The sequence below is a fragment of the Ursus arctos genome, unplaced genomic scaffold (genome assembly GCF_023065955.2).
Source record: "Ursus arctos isolate Adak ecotype North America unplaced genomic scaffold, UrsArc2.0 scaffold_24, whole genome shotgun sequence".
Taxonomy (NCBI): Eukaryota; Metazoa; Chordata; class Mammalia; order Carnivora; family Ursidae; genus Ursus; species Ursus arctos.
In genome coordinates, this window is record NW_026622919.1 from 24,782,171 (window position 1) to 24,796,421 (window position 14,251).

General features: G+C 52.0%; 2 protein-coding genes across 6 annotated transcripts in view; one reads left to right on the top strand and one right to left on the bottom strand.

The window, feature by feature from the left end:
• The window catches only part of LRRC59 (leucine rich repeat containing 59), a 23,116-nt gene extending 9,980 nt beyond the window's left edge, over positions 1-13,136 (bottom strand). The window contains exons 1-5 of one of the 3 annotated variants that reach the window (XM_057318262.1): positions 12,977-13,136; positions 5,347-8,860; positions 4,468-4,520; positions 2,374-2,897; positions 1,178-1,237 (exon numbers count right to left, since the gene is read on the bottom strand). In XM_057318262.1, the coding sequence (XP_057174245.1) occupies positions 1,178-1,237; positions 2,374-2,478 (165 nt within the window). In that variant the 5' untranslated portion in view covers positions 2,479-2,897; positions 4,468-4,520; positions 5,347-8,860; positions 12,977-13,136. Of the gene's footprint in view, positions 1-1,177; positions 1,238-2,373; positions 4,419-4,467; positions 4,521-5,346; positions 8,861-12,976 lie in introns of all 3 variants that reach the window. The other 2 variants (XM_057318263.1, XM_026513138.4) reach the window with 2 other exon arrangements.
• Positions 11,482-14,251, top strand: part of ACSF2 (acyl-CoA synthetase family member 2) — a 36,957-nt gene continuing 34,187 nt past the window's right edge. For 2 of the 3 annotated variants that reach the window (XM_057318260.1, XM_057318259.1), the window contains exon 1: positions 13,147-13,394. In XM_057318260.1, the coding sequence (XP_057174243.1) occupies positions 13,267-13,394 (128 nt within the window). In that variant the 5' untranslated portion in view covers positions 13,147-13,266. Of the gene's footprint in view, positions 13,395-14,251 lie in introns of all 3 variants that reach the window. The other variant, XM_026513133.4, reaches the window with a different exon arrangement.

Sequence of the window (14,251 nt, forward strand, 5' to 3'; positions counted from 1 at the left end):
CCATCGCAGTGACACTCCCACCGTGGCGCAGAGGCACTGCTCACGCTCCCTGGGGACCCGTAACCGCTCTCTGGGGACCTGTAACCACCAACGGATCTGCAGTGCCGAGGAAGGCACAAACAACCAAACACACTCAGATTGAAAAGCGCACTGGGGGGGGGGGGCGCTGAGTGACTGCCGACAACGTGTGCATGGCGGCGGGCGGCAAGGACTTGCCACCGTACTTTCACTAGACATGAAATGCTTCCGAGAAGCAGTGGGATCTCGCATGCTTTTTCAGTGTGAAAAACGGTTCTTGCTGAGCTGCGGGAAGATGCTAGAGATAATGAGTGAGGCCCAGGGGAATACTGACGGGGGAACAGACTAATGACCCAATGAAGAAACTGCCAACTTCTGAGACCCGATCCCCAAGCAGAACCCAGTGGAGCCCAGCAGGGAGCGACATGGCCAGAGCGATCGCCGGCAGAGACGACAACGCCAGCAGACTCAGGCCTGACACTGAAGGCACGTGGCTCTGGAGCACACACCTGCCATCACCCGGGAGGGGCCGAAGGGCGGAACCACTGTGGGGCCCACGCAGGTAAAGGACCGCGGACTGAAGACATCGCAAAGCATATGAAGGAGAAGGAGAACTGGGAGAAGTTGTGCAAGAAAGATCAAAAGGATCTGACCACAGGCTGGGTGTGTTGAACAAAAATGTGTCTCAAGTAATTCAAGGGTTGGGAGAATAATGATACAGTAGTCCCCCCAAACCACATTTTTTCCTTGTTCCTCATTAAAAGATACACAAGGAGGCTGTCCATAAACAGCTTTCTCCCTGGAATGCAGAGGAACTTACAGAATGGTCTCTACTCTCCTCTACACAATAGGGAGGTAAACTACTTTTCAAAAGAATAAAGTAAGGCAGAAAAAAAGATGACTCCCATAAGTGATTCAGCCAGCATTCTGTTGACCTTAGTTTTTCATGGCCTAACTTTCCCACTGTTCTAAAGAATGAAGCCTCTACCGTGCTTCCCTTCTTGCTGCGACAAACCACCCCACTCCACCCCCAGCACGCTCCCATTCAGTTATAGCCTGCCTGCAGGCCTGTCCTGAAATTATGGCCCTAAAGACATAACTCCCTCAAACAAGAAGCATCGGGGCTCTAGCAGGAATCGTGCTTGCCTGCCAATCTTACCGGCAGACTAGTCAGTTTATTGCAGGACAAATCCAGTACAGTGGCCTTTGGGAGGGCAGCCTAGGAAAAGAAATGCGAACAAAATGTCAAACCAACACGTGGAATGGTTCAGTGACATGAAGCATTTTCCAGCGAAAATTGCCACAACTAGGAAGGCCTTTAAAAATTAGCACTGAAATATAATGTGATAGTAATAATAATGTAATAGCTACATGCATCAACATTTAATACCTACCAAGTATCCTACATTACAATCTTAACCCTCACAACCCTGTAAAATGGGAACTATTACCACCATTTTATAAATGAGGAAATCTATGGGCATAAAGGTTAACTAGCTTGCCAAGGACAGGGACGCAGCTCTTAAGCAATGGAACTGGAATATGAACTGGAACTCTGTTCTAACTTCCATACAACAGAGCCAAGTGTCCAAAGGCAAATGTAATTCATTAAAGGCAGCAAAGGGTAGGTCACCCAAAGTGACCCTAGTGTGCCAGGGCCGGTAGGAAACCTGGTGGGAAAAGCAGGGATTATGATTTAACTCCACTTTGCCAACAAACCAGTTGCGTAATCTTCCTGGGACCTCAGGCCTCAGTTTCCTGGCGGCAAGTGTGGGAGGAGATAGGTGGTGGGGTGGGCAGCAGCAACTGGATTCCAGCCAGTTCAGGCTGAGTTGGGAAGAGCCCTTGCCAACCAAGCAGTGACACTACACGTGCCTCAAGGAAGGATGCCTCAGGGCCGGGACAGCCAGCTGGGACTGCCAGCTTCCTAGAAATGCACGGTTCCGGGCCACACCCAGGTCTGCCCAGAGGCCTACTTCTCAGAGGAGTCATTCATTCATTTATTCATTCATTCTCCGAACAGCCGGCAACCACTCCGTGGGCGCCTACTTTGAGTCAGACACGGAGCTGAGCGCTGTGAAAGCCCCCCAGATGGGAGGGGAGATTCACTCCCGATCCGTAAAAAGCCCACGGCCAAACAAGCAGCGCCTTCTCATCTTCTGGAACTGCGCCAAAGTGACACGTGTACACCCCAGGAAGAAAACTGGGGGCAGAGGTGGGCTCCCCGAGAACTTAGCCCCACTCCTCCCCCCTAGTTTTAAGATCTGGAAACTGAGGCGTAGGAAAGGAGGCGACCCGCACAGGGGCCAGCGCCAGTCTCGGGCTGGCACGTGGGCCTCGCGGGGCTATACTGACCAGCTCCTTGACGGGGACCTCGTTCAGGTCGCTGAGGCTCAGGTCCAGCTCGTTGCCGTCCAGCTTGTCGCGGAGGTTCCCGCCCTTGCTACCGGCCTTGGTCATGGTGACGCCGGCCGAGCGGTCCCGGCTCCGGGGGCTCCCACAGGAGAGGGGTTGAGAAGCCGCTCGTCGGTTCAGGGGACTCGCACCCAACCGACAACGCCCGCGTCCTCCGCCGCCGCAGGTGCGAGACGCGGCCGTCCGCCCGACCGCCCGCTGCACTCTGAGCCCCGCGCCCCGCTCCCACCGGTGCCGCCGCGACGACGACCACTTCCGTGTCCACGTCACCTTCCGCGGCCACTGAGACGGGCGGGGCCAGAGCGGCCCTGGCTAGTGCGGGAGCGCCCTCTCCCGTCTAGGAGGGCGCACTGCAGTGGCCGCCACCTCCGGAAGGGTGGGGTTCAAAGCTGCGAGTTCGGTTGCCAGTGGCCCGATGATGCGCCACCGTCGCTGGCAGCGCCAGGAGGCGAAAGGGCACGGGACTGGGCGCCAAAAGACTTAGGTTACATCCCAAGATGACTTCATCAGATTACCCCGTTCCCCTGGATTAGGAGCCATAACTGCACGCGTCTTTCAAAATTGCTCTCTGTCCTCTTTACTTAATCCCGAAATGATCATCACCCGGAAATCTCTCGTATCTCCTCTTCCCTGCCCCAGCCCTTGCCCAGGCCGCCAAAACCTCTCACCTGGATTACTGAGTCTCTCTCCCTGCCATCCACTTTTACCCAGCTCCCCAGATGATCGTTCTAAAAATCTAACCAAGTCTTTCCTCTGCTTAAAACCCTTCAAACCTCTGGCTACCTCTAGAATATGGACCACTCTCCTTTCTAGACTGGTCCCTGCCTGCTTCTGCAGTCTCCTCACAAACCCCAGTCCCTCCCTGCCTGGGATGCTGTGTAGACTTCCATTAGGTGGCCTCCGATGTAGGAAACAAAGGCAGAAGAAAAATTATTAAATTTCCTTACTACTTACAGCCCACTGATAAGTCCTTAAAACAGGCAGAGTGACACTCCTCTCGGAGCTCAGGTCCCTCCATGTTAATACCTTGCTGAGGGCAAAGCAAGCCAGACCCCCCCTGCCCCCCCCCCCAGGATTCTATGAGTCTACTTTAACACATAAAAATTCCTTTGGAAACTTCCTTTATCTCTAAACCCTCCTAAGATACACCTTGGCAATCATCCCCCAAGCACGTGACCCACCAATATGCATCTGAAGGGTCTCACGACTAAGGTTTTATTAAACAGTAATAAATTACCTTTTTCAACAACAGCTAGCCCCCTCAAGGTTCTGGAAACCTGCTTCCAAAATTCCTTAGAGACTTAGGCTATCCTTAACAACCTCCCAACTTGAAAGTAGATAACAGTTTGCCCACGGGTCCTGTCCCCATGCTTTAATAAAACCACCTTTTTGCACCAAAGTGTCTCAAGAATTCTTTCTTGGCCACCGGCTTTGAACCCTAAGGTCTTTCCTACATCAGAGTCCACACCTTTCCCTTTCCTGGGATGGCCTTGCTTCCCAAGGCACCTCTGCTTCGCTCATTTCTAGTCCTTCGGGAAACCTCCCCGGACCACCATGAACTCCAGAGCTAGTGAGGGGTCTCTCCTTGGGACTCTGATAATGTCCTACGTGCTACCTTACTATCAGAGGTGATAGAGCTTGGGGGCTAAGGCAGGGCCTCTGGCTTGGCCAGTTGCTATTTATGAAAGCCCAAGCAATCACCATGCCTTATTTAGGGACAGATGAGAAATGTGCATAATAATGGTGCCTAACGGTAGAGTCTGCCGAGCATTGAATGAACAAAACACGGCAAGCTTCCTGAGCTTACCGTAGTGACTGGCATTTAGTAAGGAACTGATAAATACTAGCCATAATTCAGAATTTGCCTTGGGCTATACTTATCTTTATGTGTCTGTCCTCCTCTCTGGACTGTGAGGGAGGGATTTTGTCTTTGTACCCCCAGTGTCTGAGCGTCTGAGGCATGGTGGTTCTCAGTCAAAGGTCTGCTGAATGAATGAATGAATGAACAAGTGAAGCACTTTACCCACTTCGCACCTCAGTTTGCTCATCGTTGAAATGGGGACATCAAAGCTTCTCTCAGAGGGCAACTGCGAAGATCAAATGAAGTCAGTGCAGCGACCTATTCATTTCACAAATCCTGGTGCACACCCCTCCACCCCCAACAAGGCTTCTGGGAACCAGACAAGGCAATTGAATAATTGGACATTAGCACTTGGCAATCTCTAAAGCCCTTGAGCATCCATTATCTCATTGTGAAAAAGTACACGAAGAGACTACACAGCACATTTTATTGTCCTCTCTCTCTCTCTCTCTCTTATTTTTTTAGAGCGAGGGTGCATTCATGTGAGTGGGGGGATGGGGAGCTCTATCTCAGGGTCCTGAGATCATGACTGACCTGAGCCAAAATCAAGAGTCCGACGCTTAACCCCTTAACTGACTGAGCCTGCCAGGCACCCCTGTTGTCTCTTCTTTATTAAGGAAGAAACTCGGGGAGAGGTAACTTGTCCCCAGTCACAGAGGGGCAGACTCAAATCTTTTCACTCCAAATCCTGTTTCTTTTCACTACACCCTGTCATCCCTGCTCCCAAGGAGCCTACAGTCAACACAAGTAATCATTATATAAAGTAGAAAGGATAAGGGCCCTAACACATACAGACAAAACGTATGTAAACGTACAGGGCTGTGCGGGTATGTGTCTGAAGGGATAACATCAGACCTACATATTTAAGAGCATTCTGTCCGGGGCTATGATTTACATATGTTATTTCTTGAACTCACAACAGCCTTACAAAGCAGACATTATTTCGGTTTTTCAAAGAAAGTCATTGAGGCTCAGAGAGGTACTTGACTTCTAGCTATTTAAAGACAGTCACCGTAAGGAGGTGAATGTATTTCACGAAACATGCGTCATACCCAGCACGGTGGGGAAAAAGAGCCTGGAGGAAGGAAGATAGCAGGAAGGCACCATGGAGGAGGTGGCATAATGGGTCAAATGACAGGCAGAGTCGTAGCCCAGGGAGGCGGCGTGGAAGAGTGGGCAATTGACAACAACTATTCACTCTGAGAAAGGTGTTGTTGTTGTTGTTGTTGTTGTTGTTGTTGTCCCAAGGCAGCTTCATGCGAAAATGGAGCCTGTCATCTGTGGGCAGCTTTTTCCGTGGGAACAATAGACGGGCCCTTGGCTGCAGCCCCCAAACCGAGTGCCACCTTGTGCCTGGATGTCCAGGTTGTCTGGGGAGCTGCCAAAGAGAACAAAGCACCACGGCCCTTGAGAAGGCAAAGATCAGGACCAGGGCAGGATGTAGCAGCTTCCTGGAAGAAGTTTGGGTATCAGGCCAGCTCTGTGACTGTTAGCTGCAGTGCCATTCTGGCAAGTCACCCTACCTCTCCAAGCCCCTGTTTCTCCTTCTGTAGAATGGGCATAAGAAAACGGGGAAGTGTGCCAAGGACCCACACAGAGACACCTGTGAGTAAGGGCCAAATAGCATGATGCAAGAAGTCAACTTTTTCTAAGGGCAGCTGGGTCTCTTCAGCCAGTAGTGGGTGGTGGGTTGAAAAAAAGAGACTCGGTTAGCCCTTGAGGATTGGAGCTCCCAAAGTACCTTTTAAGGCAATGATCTGTCTCTTTATGGTTTATTTATTTACATGGACTTGTGTTAAATACTTCCACAAATAGAGAGAGATGCCATGTTCACCATAAATCAGTCCGTCCCAAAGTAAATTTCTAAATTTAAAGCAATCACAATTAGAAATCCCAATAAGATTTTTGTTTTTAGAACTGGGTAAAAACGATCTGAAAATACATATAGCAGGGGGGAAAATCAAATTCATACGGAAGGATAAATGAACAAGAATTGCCAAGAACACTTAACCTCGTGAGATTAAAAAAAAAATAGCCGCAAGGGGCCTGCCCAACCCGATAAGCCGAAGGCAGATGTTTAACCGACTGAGCCACCCAGGCACCCCGAGGAAGCTATATTTTTAACAAAGATTAAATGGGAAAAAAGATACACGAAGTTCCCATCCCCTGGAAGGCACTCGAAAAAATGCTTCCTGAAACCCTGCTGAAGTATACGTTCCCACCTCCTCCCCTGCGTGCGTGCCGTTCAGCTTGGAATGCCCTTTCCTGCCCTTGCAAGGTCACCATCCTTTTTATCCTTCAAGGCCCAGTCTGGATGACCCCTCCTCCGGAAATACTCACCTGATTACCAGAAGTGATGGCTGACCAAAAGTGAGCCATATCTGTGGATGCCCTGCAGTGACCCCACGCCCGCAGTACTGTGCCCTGCTTTGCACCTGCGTGTGGGCAAGAGTAACAGTGAAAGAGGTGGAACCCAGGGGCGTCTGTTGCATCGCTCCAGGGAAAGGCTCTCCTGGATCATCAAAGGCGGTCATGCTGGTTCTGTCTGAGTCTGAGGCCTGGAACTGCCCTCTTGAGACCATGAGGGAAGACGTTGCCTATACACCGAACATGGCCAAGTGGCAAGAAGTGTTGGCTTGGGTCGTGGTACCAGCTCTGGAAGCATCCTGACCCACGGCTAAGGACTAAAAGGCCTCACTTCTTGATCATAGGGCTTGAATCCCACCAAAGGGAGATCCTTTTCAAGAATGCTGCCTTTTTTTTTTTTTTCAAAGTAAGCTCTACACCCAGCATGGGGCTTGAACTCACAACCAACCCTGAGATCAAGAGTTGCATGCTCTCCTGACTGAGTCAGCCAGGTGGCCCTGGAGATCCTTTGTATATTTTTACCTCCCACAAATGTACAGTAGGCATTTTACAATTATTACTTGTCTGAGTCATTCATTTGACTCAAACCACCGAAAGTGTACTGAGTACCTACCACATGCTACACACTAGCTGTGGGCTCACTGGGAATACAGTCCCTAATCATTGTAATATATGCCCTGACTGCCTCTCTCATAGACCTTACCTGATCCCTCATTCCTCCCCAAAAAGCACTCTTTGCTCCCCTAACAAAACTAACAGCAACTCCCAGAATGCACAGGTTCTCTGCCTTCACAGACACGTTTTCCATATTCCCTTGATATGTATTCCCCCTGGAACATCCCATTGGTCATCCACAGTTTCTCCTCCCAGTCCGGTCTGTGGTGGGCTGCATAACGTTCCCCAAGACGTCCACGACCTAATCCCCAGAACCCGTGACTACGTTACTTTACACAGCAAGGAGGACTTTTCAAATGTGATTAAATCGAGGATCTTGAGATGGAGAGATTATCCAGGATCATCCAGGTGGGCCCTCAATGTCATCACGAGTGTCCTTTAGAAGAGAGGCAGAGGAGATGGGACATGGAGGAGGAGGAGGCAGAGGGAGATTAGACGTGATGGAGCTGCAAGCGAGGAGGACCTGAAGCCACCAGAAACTGGAAGAGACAAGAAACAATTCTCCCCTGGAGCCTCAAAAAGAACCAGCACTGCCAACCCGTGGATTTTAGTCCCATAAGACTCGCTTCAGACTTCTGGCCTTCAGAACCGTAAGAGAATAAAGTTCTGTTGTTTTTAAGCCACTAAATGTGTGTAATTTATTCCAGCAGCCCTAGGAAATTCATACACAGCTCATTTTTCAAGGAATCAGCTCAGATCTCTAGGGGACCTTCTGGGACATGCCCAGGGTAGGTACCTGTCCCCTTTACCCCTACTCCCACAGCACCAGCCACATCGCATGTCATCACCAGTCTCAGGGTGAGCGTTCTCTGGAAGACACTGGGTTCCCTGAGGTCAGATATCCTTCCTCATTCATATCTCCAGGTGGAGGGCCCAGCACTGTGCCTGGTACCAAAAAGGTACTCAATGAATATCCGCAGAACCAACGAATGAGTAAAGGGAGATGAATTTGCTTTGATCTGATAACACTGGGTCCTTACCCAAGACTTATTTCACAGTTGACCTTAGTTCCTGACTTTCAGCCAAGAAAAGTTGAAAATTACACCATCCAAAAAGGATTTTCGCCCTCCCTTTCTTACAAAAGCAAGGCTTTCACAACCTTTGGCAACCGCTAGGATTGCAGCTGGTTTAAAGTTTTTCAGTTTTGAGTTGCCAGAAAACTGTGATTGTTTTAAGATCCTACCTGCCTGTGTCTGCCATCAGTGCTTAGTTGTAATCGCAATATTGTTACTCCACACAGCAGTTCAGAATAAGTTCCTGATTTTCACTTCCAGTTTGAATATCAGAAACAGCCACTTTTAGAACGATTTTTTTTTTTTAAATCAGCCTTCTTGTTTGTTTTTTGTTTTGGGTACCGGCTACCAGATCGGACAGACAGAGGGTGAGCCTTCTGTTGTCTTCAGGGACTGTCATCTCTTTGTTCAAAATGAGAATCCAGGGGCACCTGGCTCCCTCAGTCGGCAAAACATCTGACTCTTGATCGCAGGGTGATGAGCTCAAGTCCCACCTTGGGCATGGAGCCTACTTTAGAAAAACAACAACACACAAAACAAAACAAAATGAGAACCCTTCCTCATCCTCCTCTCCCTTTTCCTTTGCCTAGGCTGCTAGCAGTCTCTTCTTTCCTCCTCTCCTTTGGGAGCTCTGCATTTCTACCCAGAGAGCTCCTGCCTCAGACGTCCAGCAAAGAAGATTCTTTAAAAGTGACATTTTTCTTAGCCAGTCGATTACAACAGAGAGCTATGAAAAATTGCACCAGAGAAAAGAAATTTGCCCATGGTCATTGAGAGAAAAGGTGGCTGAGCTGGATTTCTTCCCTGAGTCCGAGGTTAATCGCCAGCCTAAGCAACCCCTTTGCACTCATTGCTTTGCTGTAAAAAAAACCTCACCAAACACGCTAGTCTCTGTACATCATCAGTGGGACTCATCAAGAAGCCTGCTAGTAAAAAATTTTATTGAGGGGCGCCTGGTGGGGCTGAATGGGTTAAGTGTCCCACGCTTGATTTCGGCTCAGGTCATGATCTCACAGTCAGGAGATCCAGCCCCGTGTGGGGTTCAGGGCTAGGCAGGGAGCCTGCTTAAGATTTGCTCTCTCGGGGCGCCTGGGTGGCTCAGTCGTTAAGCGTCTGCCTTCGGCTCAGGGCATGATCCCGGGGTCCTGGGATCGAGCCCCACGTCAGGCTCATGTGCTGGGAGCCTGCTTCTTCCTTTCCCACTCCCCCTGCTTGTGTTCCCTCTCTCTCTGGCTCTCTCTCTCTCTCTGTCAAATAAATAAAATAAAAATCTTTAAAAAAAAAAAAGATTTGCTCTCTCCTTCTCCCTCCACCCCTCCCCACCCATGCTCTCTCCCTTTCTCTCTCTCTCTCTCAAAAAAAATTTTTTTTATTGAGATAAAACATGTACGGAGAATCTGGCTGGCTCAGTTGATAGAGCACATGACCCTTGACCTCAAGGTTGTAGGTTCAAGCCCCACAGTGGGTGTAGAGATTGCTTAAAAATAAATAAAATCTGAGGGCGCCTGGGTGACTCAGTCGTTAAGCATCTGCCTTCAGCTCAGGGCGTGATCCCAGGGTCCTGAGATCGAGCCCTGCATTGGGCTCCCTGCTCTGCTGGGAGCCTGCTTCTTCCTCTCCCACTCCTCCTGCTTGTGTTCCCTCTCTCACTGGCTGTCTCTCTCTCTCTGTCAAATAAATAAATAAATCTTTAAAAATAAATAAGTAAATAAATAAAATCTAAAAAAAACCCACAAAAACCAAACAAACATGTACATTGTCTTAGGAAAATAAAACAAGAAAAAGGCTTTTCAAGAAAAAAAGCATCGGTTCTCTGCTCTACCCCTCCTCCCAGTCCCATGCTCCAAAGAGAACTCTTTTTTTATTGTAACAAAATAGACATAAATAAAAATTAGCATTTTATTTTAACCATTTTAACCACTTTTTTAAAGCCTTTATTTGCGAGAAAGAGCGTGCACGCGAGGGAGAGGGGGAGGAGCAGAAGGGGAGGGAGGGAGAGACAAGCAGACTCTGCGCTGAGCACGCAGTCCTAGGAGAGGCTCCATTCCAGGACCCCAAAATCATGACCTGAACCGAAGCCAAGAGCAAACACTTAACCAGCTGAGCCACCCAAGCGCCGCCCATTTTTTGACCATTTTTAAGTGCGTAGTTCAGTGGCATTAAGTTCCCTCACGCTGTTGTGCAACCATCACCACCATCCATCTCCAGAACCTTTTCATCTTCTCAAATGAAAACTCTATACCCATTCAACACTAATTTCCCCCTCCCCCTCCCCCCTGCCCCTGGCAACCACCATTCGACTTCCGGTGGCATGTGACTACCTCAGGTACCTCGTGTAAGCGTTTGCTCTTTCGTGTCTGGCTCATTTTACTTAGCAGGATGTCCTCAAGGTTCGTTGCTCTTACAGCACATGTGAGAGTTTCCCTCCTTTGTAAGGCTGAATAATATTCCATCGTACGGACACACCACCTCTCGTTTCTCCACCCGATCATCCGCCAAGGGACATTTGGCTTGTTTTCACCTTTCGGCGATTTCGAATAATGCCGCTACGAACATAAGTGTACAAATGTCTGCTCAAGTTCCTATTTGCAATTCCTTGGGGTACAAACCTAGAGGTGGAGTTGCTAGGTCATGGAGTTATCGTTTTTAACTTTTTGAGGAACTGCCATGCTGCTGTCCACCGGGACTGCTCCATTTTACATTCTCTTACAATGCACAAAGCTTTCGGTTTCTCCACCTCCTCGCCAACACTTACTGTTTTCCATTTTATTCTTTATCTATTTATTTTTAAAGATTTTATTTATTTATTTGACAGAGAGAGACAGCGAGAGAGGAAACACAAGCAGGGGGAGTGGGAGAGGGAGAAGCAGGCTTCCTGAGGAGCAGGGATCCCGATGCGGGGCTCGATCCCAGGACGCTGGGATCATGACCCGAGCTGAAGGCAGACACCCAACCGACTGAGCCACCCAGGTGCCCCTGTTGTCCCCATTTTAAAGATGATGACTGAGGCTGGAGAGGCCCTGTGACCTGCCTGAAGCTACGAAGTAAGTGTGGCCTGAGCCTTGGCCTGTGCTCACTGTGCTCACCTTGACCTTGGCCAGGTAGCTGAACCTCCCTGGATCTCAGTTTCTTTTCCTTTTTTTCTTTTCTTTTCTTTCTTTTTTTTTTTTTTCAAGATTTTAAGTCATCTCTACACCCAACATGGGGCTTGAACTCACAACCCTGAGATCAAGAGTTGCAAGAGGTGGGGGGACACCTCCACCACCCATGGAGCCAGCCAGGCGCCCCTCAGTTTCCTCATGCATAAAAACAGCAACATATTCCAAGGCACGCCTGCTCCTTGCAGGGTCATTGTGAAGGCCAGATAGAACCCTTCCGAAGAGTCTGGCTTTGGAAGCTCCCCTGACGCTGGCGGCTGCTACCCCCAGGCTCTCGTGTCTGGGAAGTCACGGAAGCCTGAGTATGGAGAGCAGAGGCCGGAGCAAGTTCAAGAGGAATTCATCCTTCTCTTCCCCTCTCCCCTCCCCCCAGGGCTGACCCTCAAACTAGCAAGGAAACTAGAAGTGTCTGTGAGAGCAATACCCACACACCACTTCACGGGTCCAGGGCCACCCAGCAAGGCACTGGCAGAGCTGATCCCCTGGACCTGGGATGTGCTCCAGGGCATTCCATTCCTGGGACCAGCTATCCGAGTCAGCAAGTTAGTCCCATCAGGAAGGTGGGCTCTTGAGAGCTCAGCGCCTCATCACTTCTCTGCACCCCACCCCCCATCCTCCTTCCTCCGCTATCACACAGCTTGAAGGGGGCAGACCTTCCCCAGGAGTCAGGGTTTCAGGGGGATCTGAGGTCACGCTCAGTGTGGTGACCAAGAGCAGCATGGTCCCCTTCTCAGGACGTCAGTTGAGCCAAAGTCCGGGAGATGAGGGCAAAGGTCTTCTACTGTCAGGCCCCGCCCCTAACCACGTTTTCTGCTGGGCCCAGATTTTCATCTCTGTCTCTGGGGCAGGAAAGGGGAGGTCACCCCTCCACAGCCTCCCCCCGCCCCAACCCCACCCCCCGCCCATTGCTGTCCTCCTCCTCGTCTGGAGGAAGGGTTAAGACGGCGTGAAACTGACATGTGTGCCACTGTGTGGTGCCCAGCGCCACCTTCCCAGCCAGGCCCAGAGCGGGAACAGGCGCCCTGGGCTGAGCCTCTGTACAGCTTTCCCCTCACGCCTTGGGCAGGGCGCGGAACTGTGCCCTAAGCCCGAATAGCTGGGGGATGAGAAGCACACGTTCCAGTCCCTGATGCCACCTTACACGGTGCACAGCAGGGGTCAGGGCTGCCCCATAAGAGCCAGGGGTACCAACTGGCGTCCCTTTAGCTGACTTCTGGCCCCGGAGGGGGCTTGCCCACCGCACTCTGGTCCTGGCCGCCTCCCCACCCACCGCGGGCCCTCTGCTCCAGGCTTCGCGCCGGCTCTCTTGGCCTCTTGCTCGCAACCCCAGGAGCAGGGAGGCAGCACGGGACCCGCGCGCTAAACGGGGCTCCGGGGATGGACGCGTCTGGGCCTCGCCGCCCGGCCCGCACTCACGACCCGCGCGGGCTCCCTCTCCGAGCAATCAACAAGCCCTTGCGCCCACAAACCTAGGCCTCTAGTGGTCGGGAGAGGAGCCGGCCGCAGCCCGAGGCCTTCGGATCCGGAGGGAAACCCGTGGCACGTCTTCGAGGTGGGAGGGGAGGGCCGCGGGTCCGAGGGGAAGGTGGCCCCGAGCGTAGCCGCTTCCTCCGCGCCTCGCCCCGCCCCGCCCCGCCGGCCCCAGGCCTCCGCACCCCATAGGCAGAGGCGACCCTCCCCGCCTCCCCGCCCGCTCGGCGCTGGCCCCGCCTCGGCTCACTTTAAAAGTTTCCTCGGGCCGGGAAGCGCGTAGAGAACCATGGCCATCTACGTCGGGATGCTGCGCCTCGCGAGGCTGTGCGCCAGGAGCCCCGGGGTGCTGGGGACCCGCGCCGTCCTCGCCCGGGGTTGGCAGGAAGCGAGATTGCAGGGCGTCCGCCCCCTCAGGTACGCGGGCCCGGGAAGGAGGGGGTGGCCCTGGCCCCCCGGGAGGGAGTTTGGGGGGGCGCCTGCAGAGCTTCCCTGGGGGCCGATCCCACTCTGGCTGGCAGGCTGGCAGGCTGGCGGCTGCCACACCTCTGGATGGCCCGCGCTGGGGAGCAGGTACCCCGCACCCAGCACCTAGGCAACAGGAAATGCTGGCCTGGCTCGCGCAGACTGGGGCTGCAGCTGGTGGCTGGCAGTGACCCTGTGCTGACTCCGAGTTCTGGTCCAGGAGTCTTGGTTCCTTCCACACATGAGCACACACGGAAGGCCAGGAGCCTGGGCCTTCAGCAGTCTAGCCTGAGAAAGAGGGGCAGGGGCAAGGCTCTGTTTTCAGAACACTCTCTCTGAGCTGGACCCCCTTTCATGAAGGGATAAACGTGGGGATCTTTGGCCTGTCTTGCCAGGCGGCTAAGCTCAGTGGTGTCCCCTCTCCTCGTTAGGTGCTGACGTTAGGTGCTGAGGAACACTGCTTTTGCGCCTTGCTACCTGCTGGGCCTGTTTCCTTGTCCTCAGTGCAAAAGGTGGGATGGGGGCTGGCAGGTGCCCATTCCCCGGAGCTTTGCTGCCTCTCCAGCAGTAAGGCTGCACGCGCGAACGTGTGTTGGTTGCTTAAGCAGAGCTGGGAGCCCACTGATGGCATCAGTGGTGGTTATCTTCAGCACCCAGACTGGGGAGGCCTGGGCACCACTGAGCATGCCCTGCCCCCCAGATGGGCCAGCCACTAAGTCAGGGCGAAAATGGAGGAGAACAAAGGGGCATCTCCTCTGAGAGAACTGTTTGGTTAGCAAAAATAGGATGGTTGGGGGTGGGGGATTGGA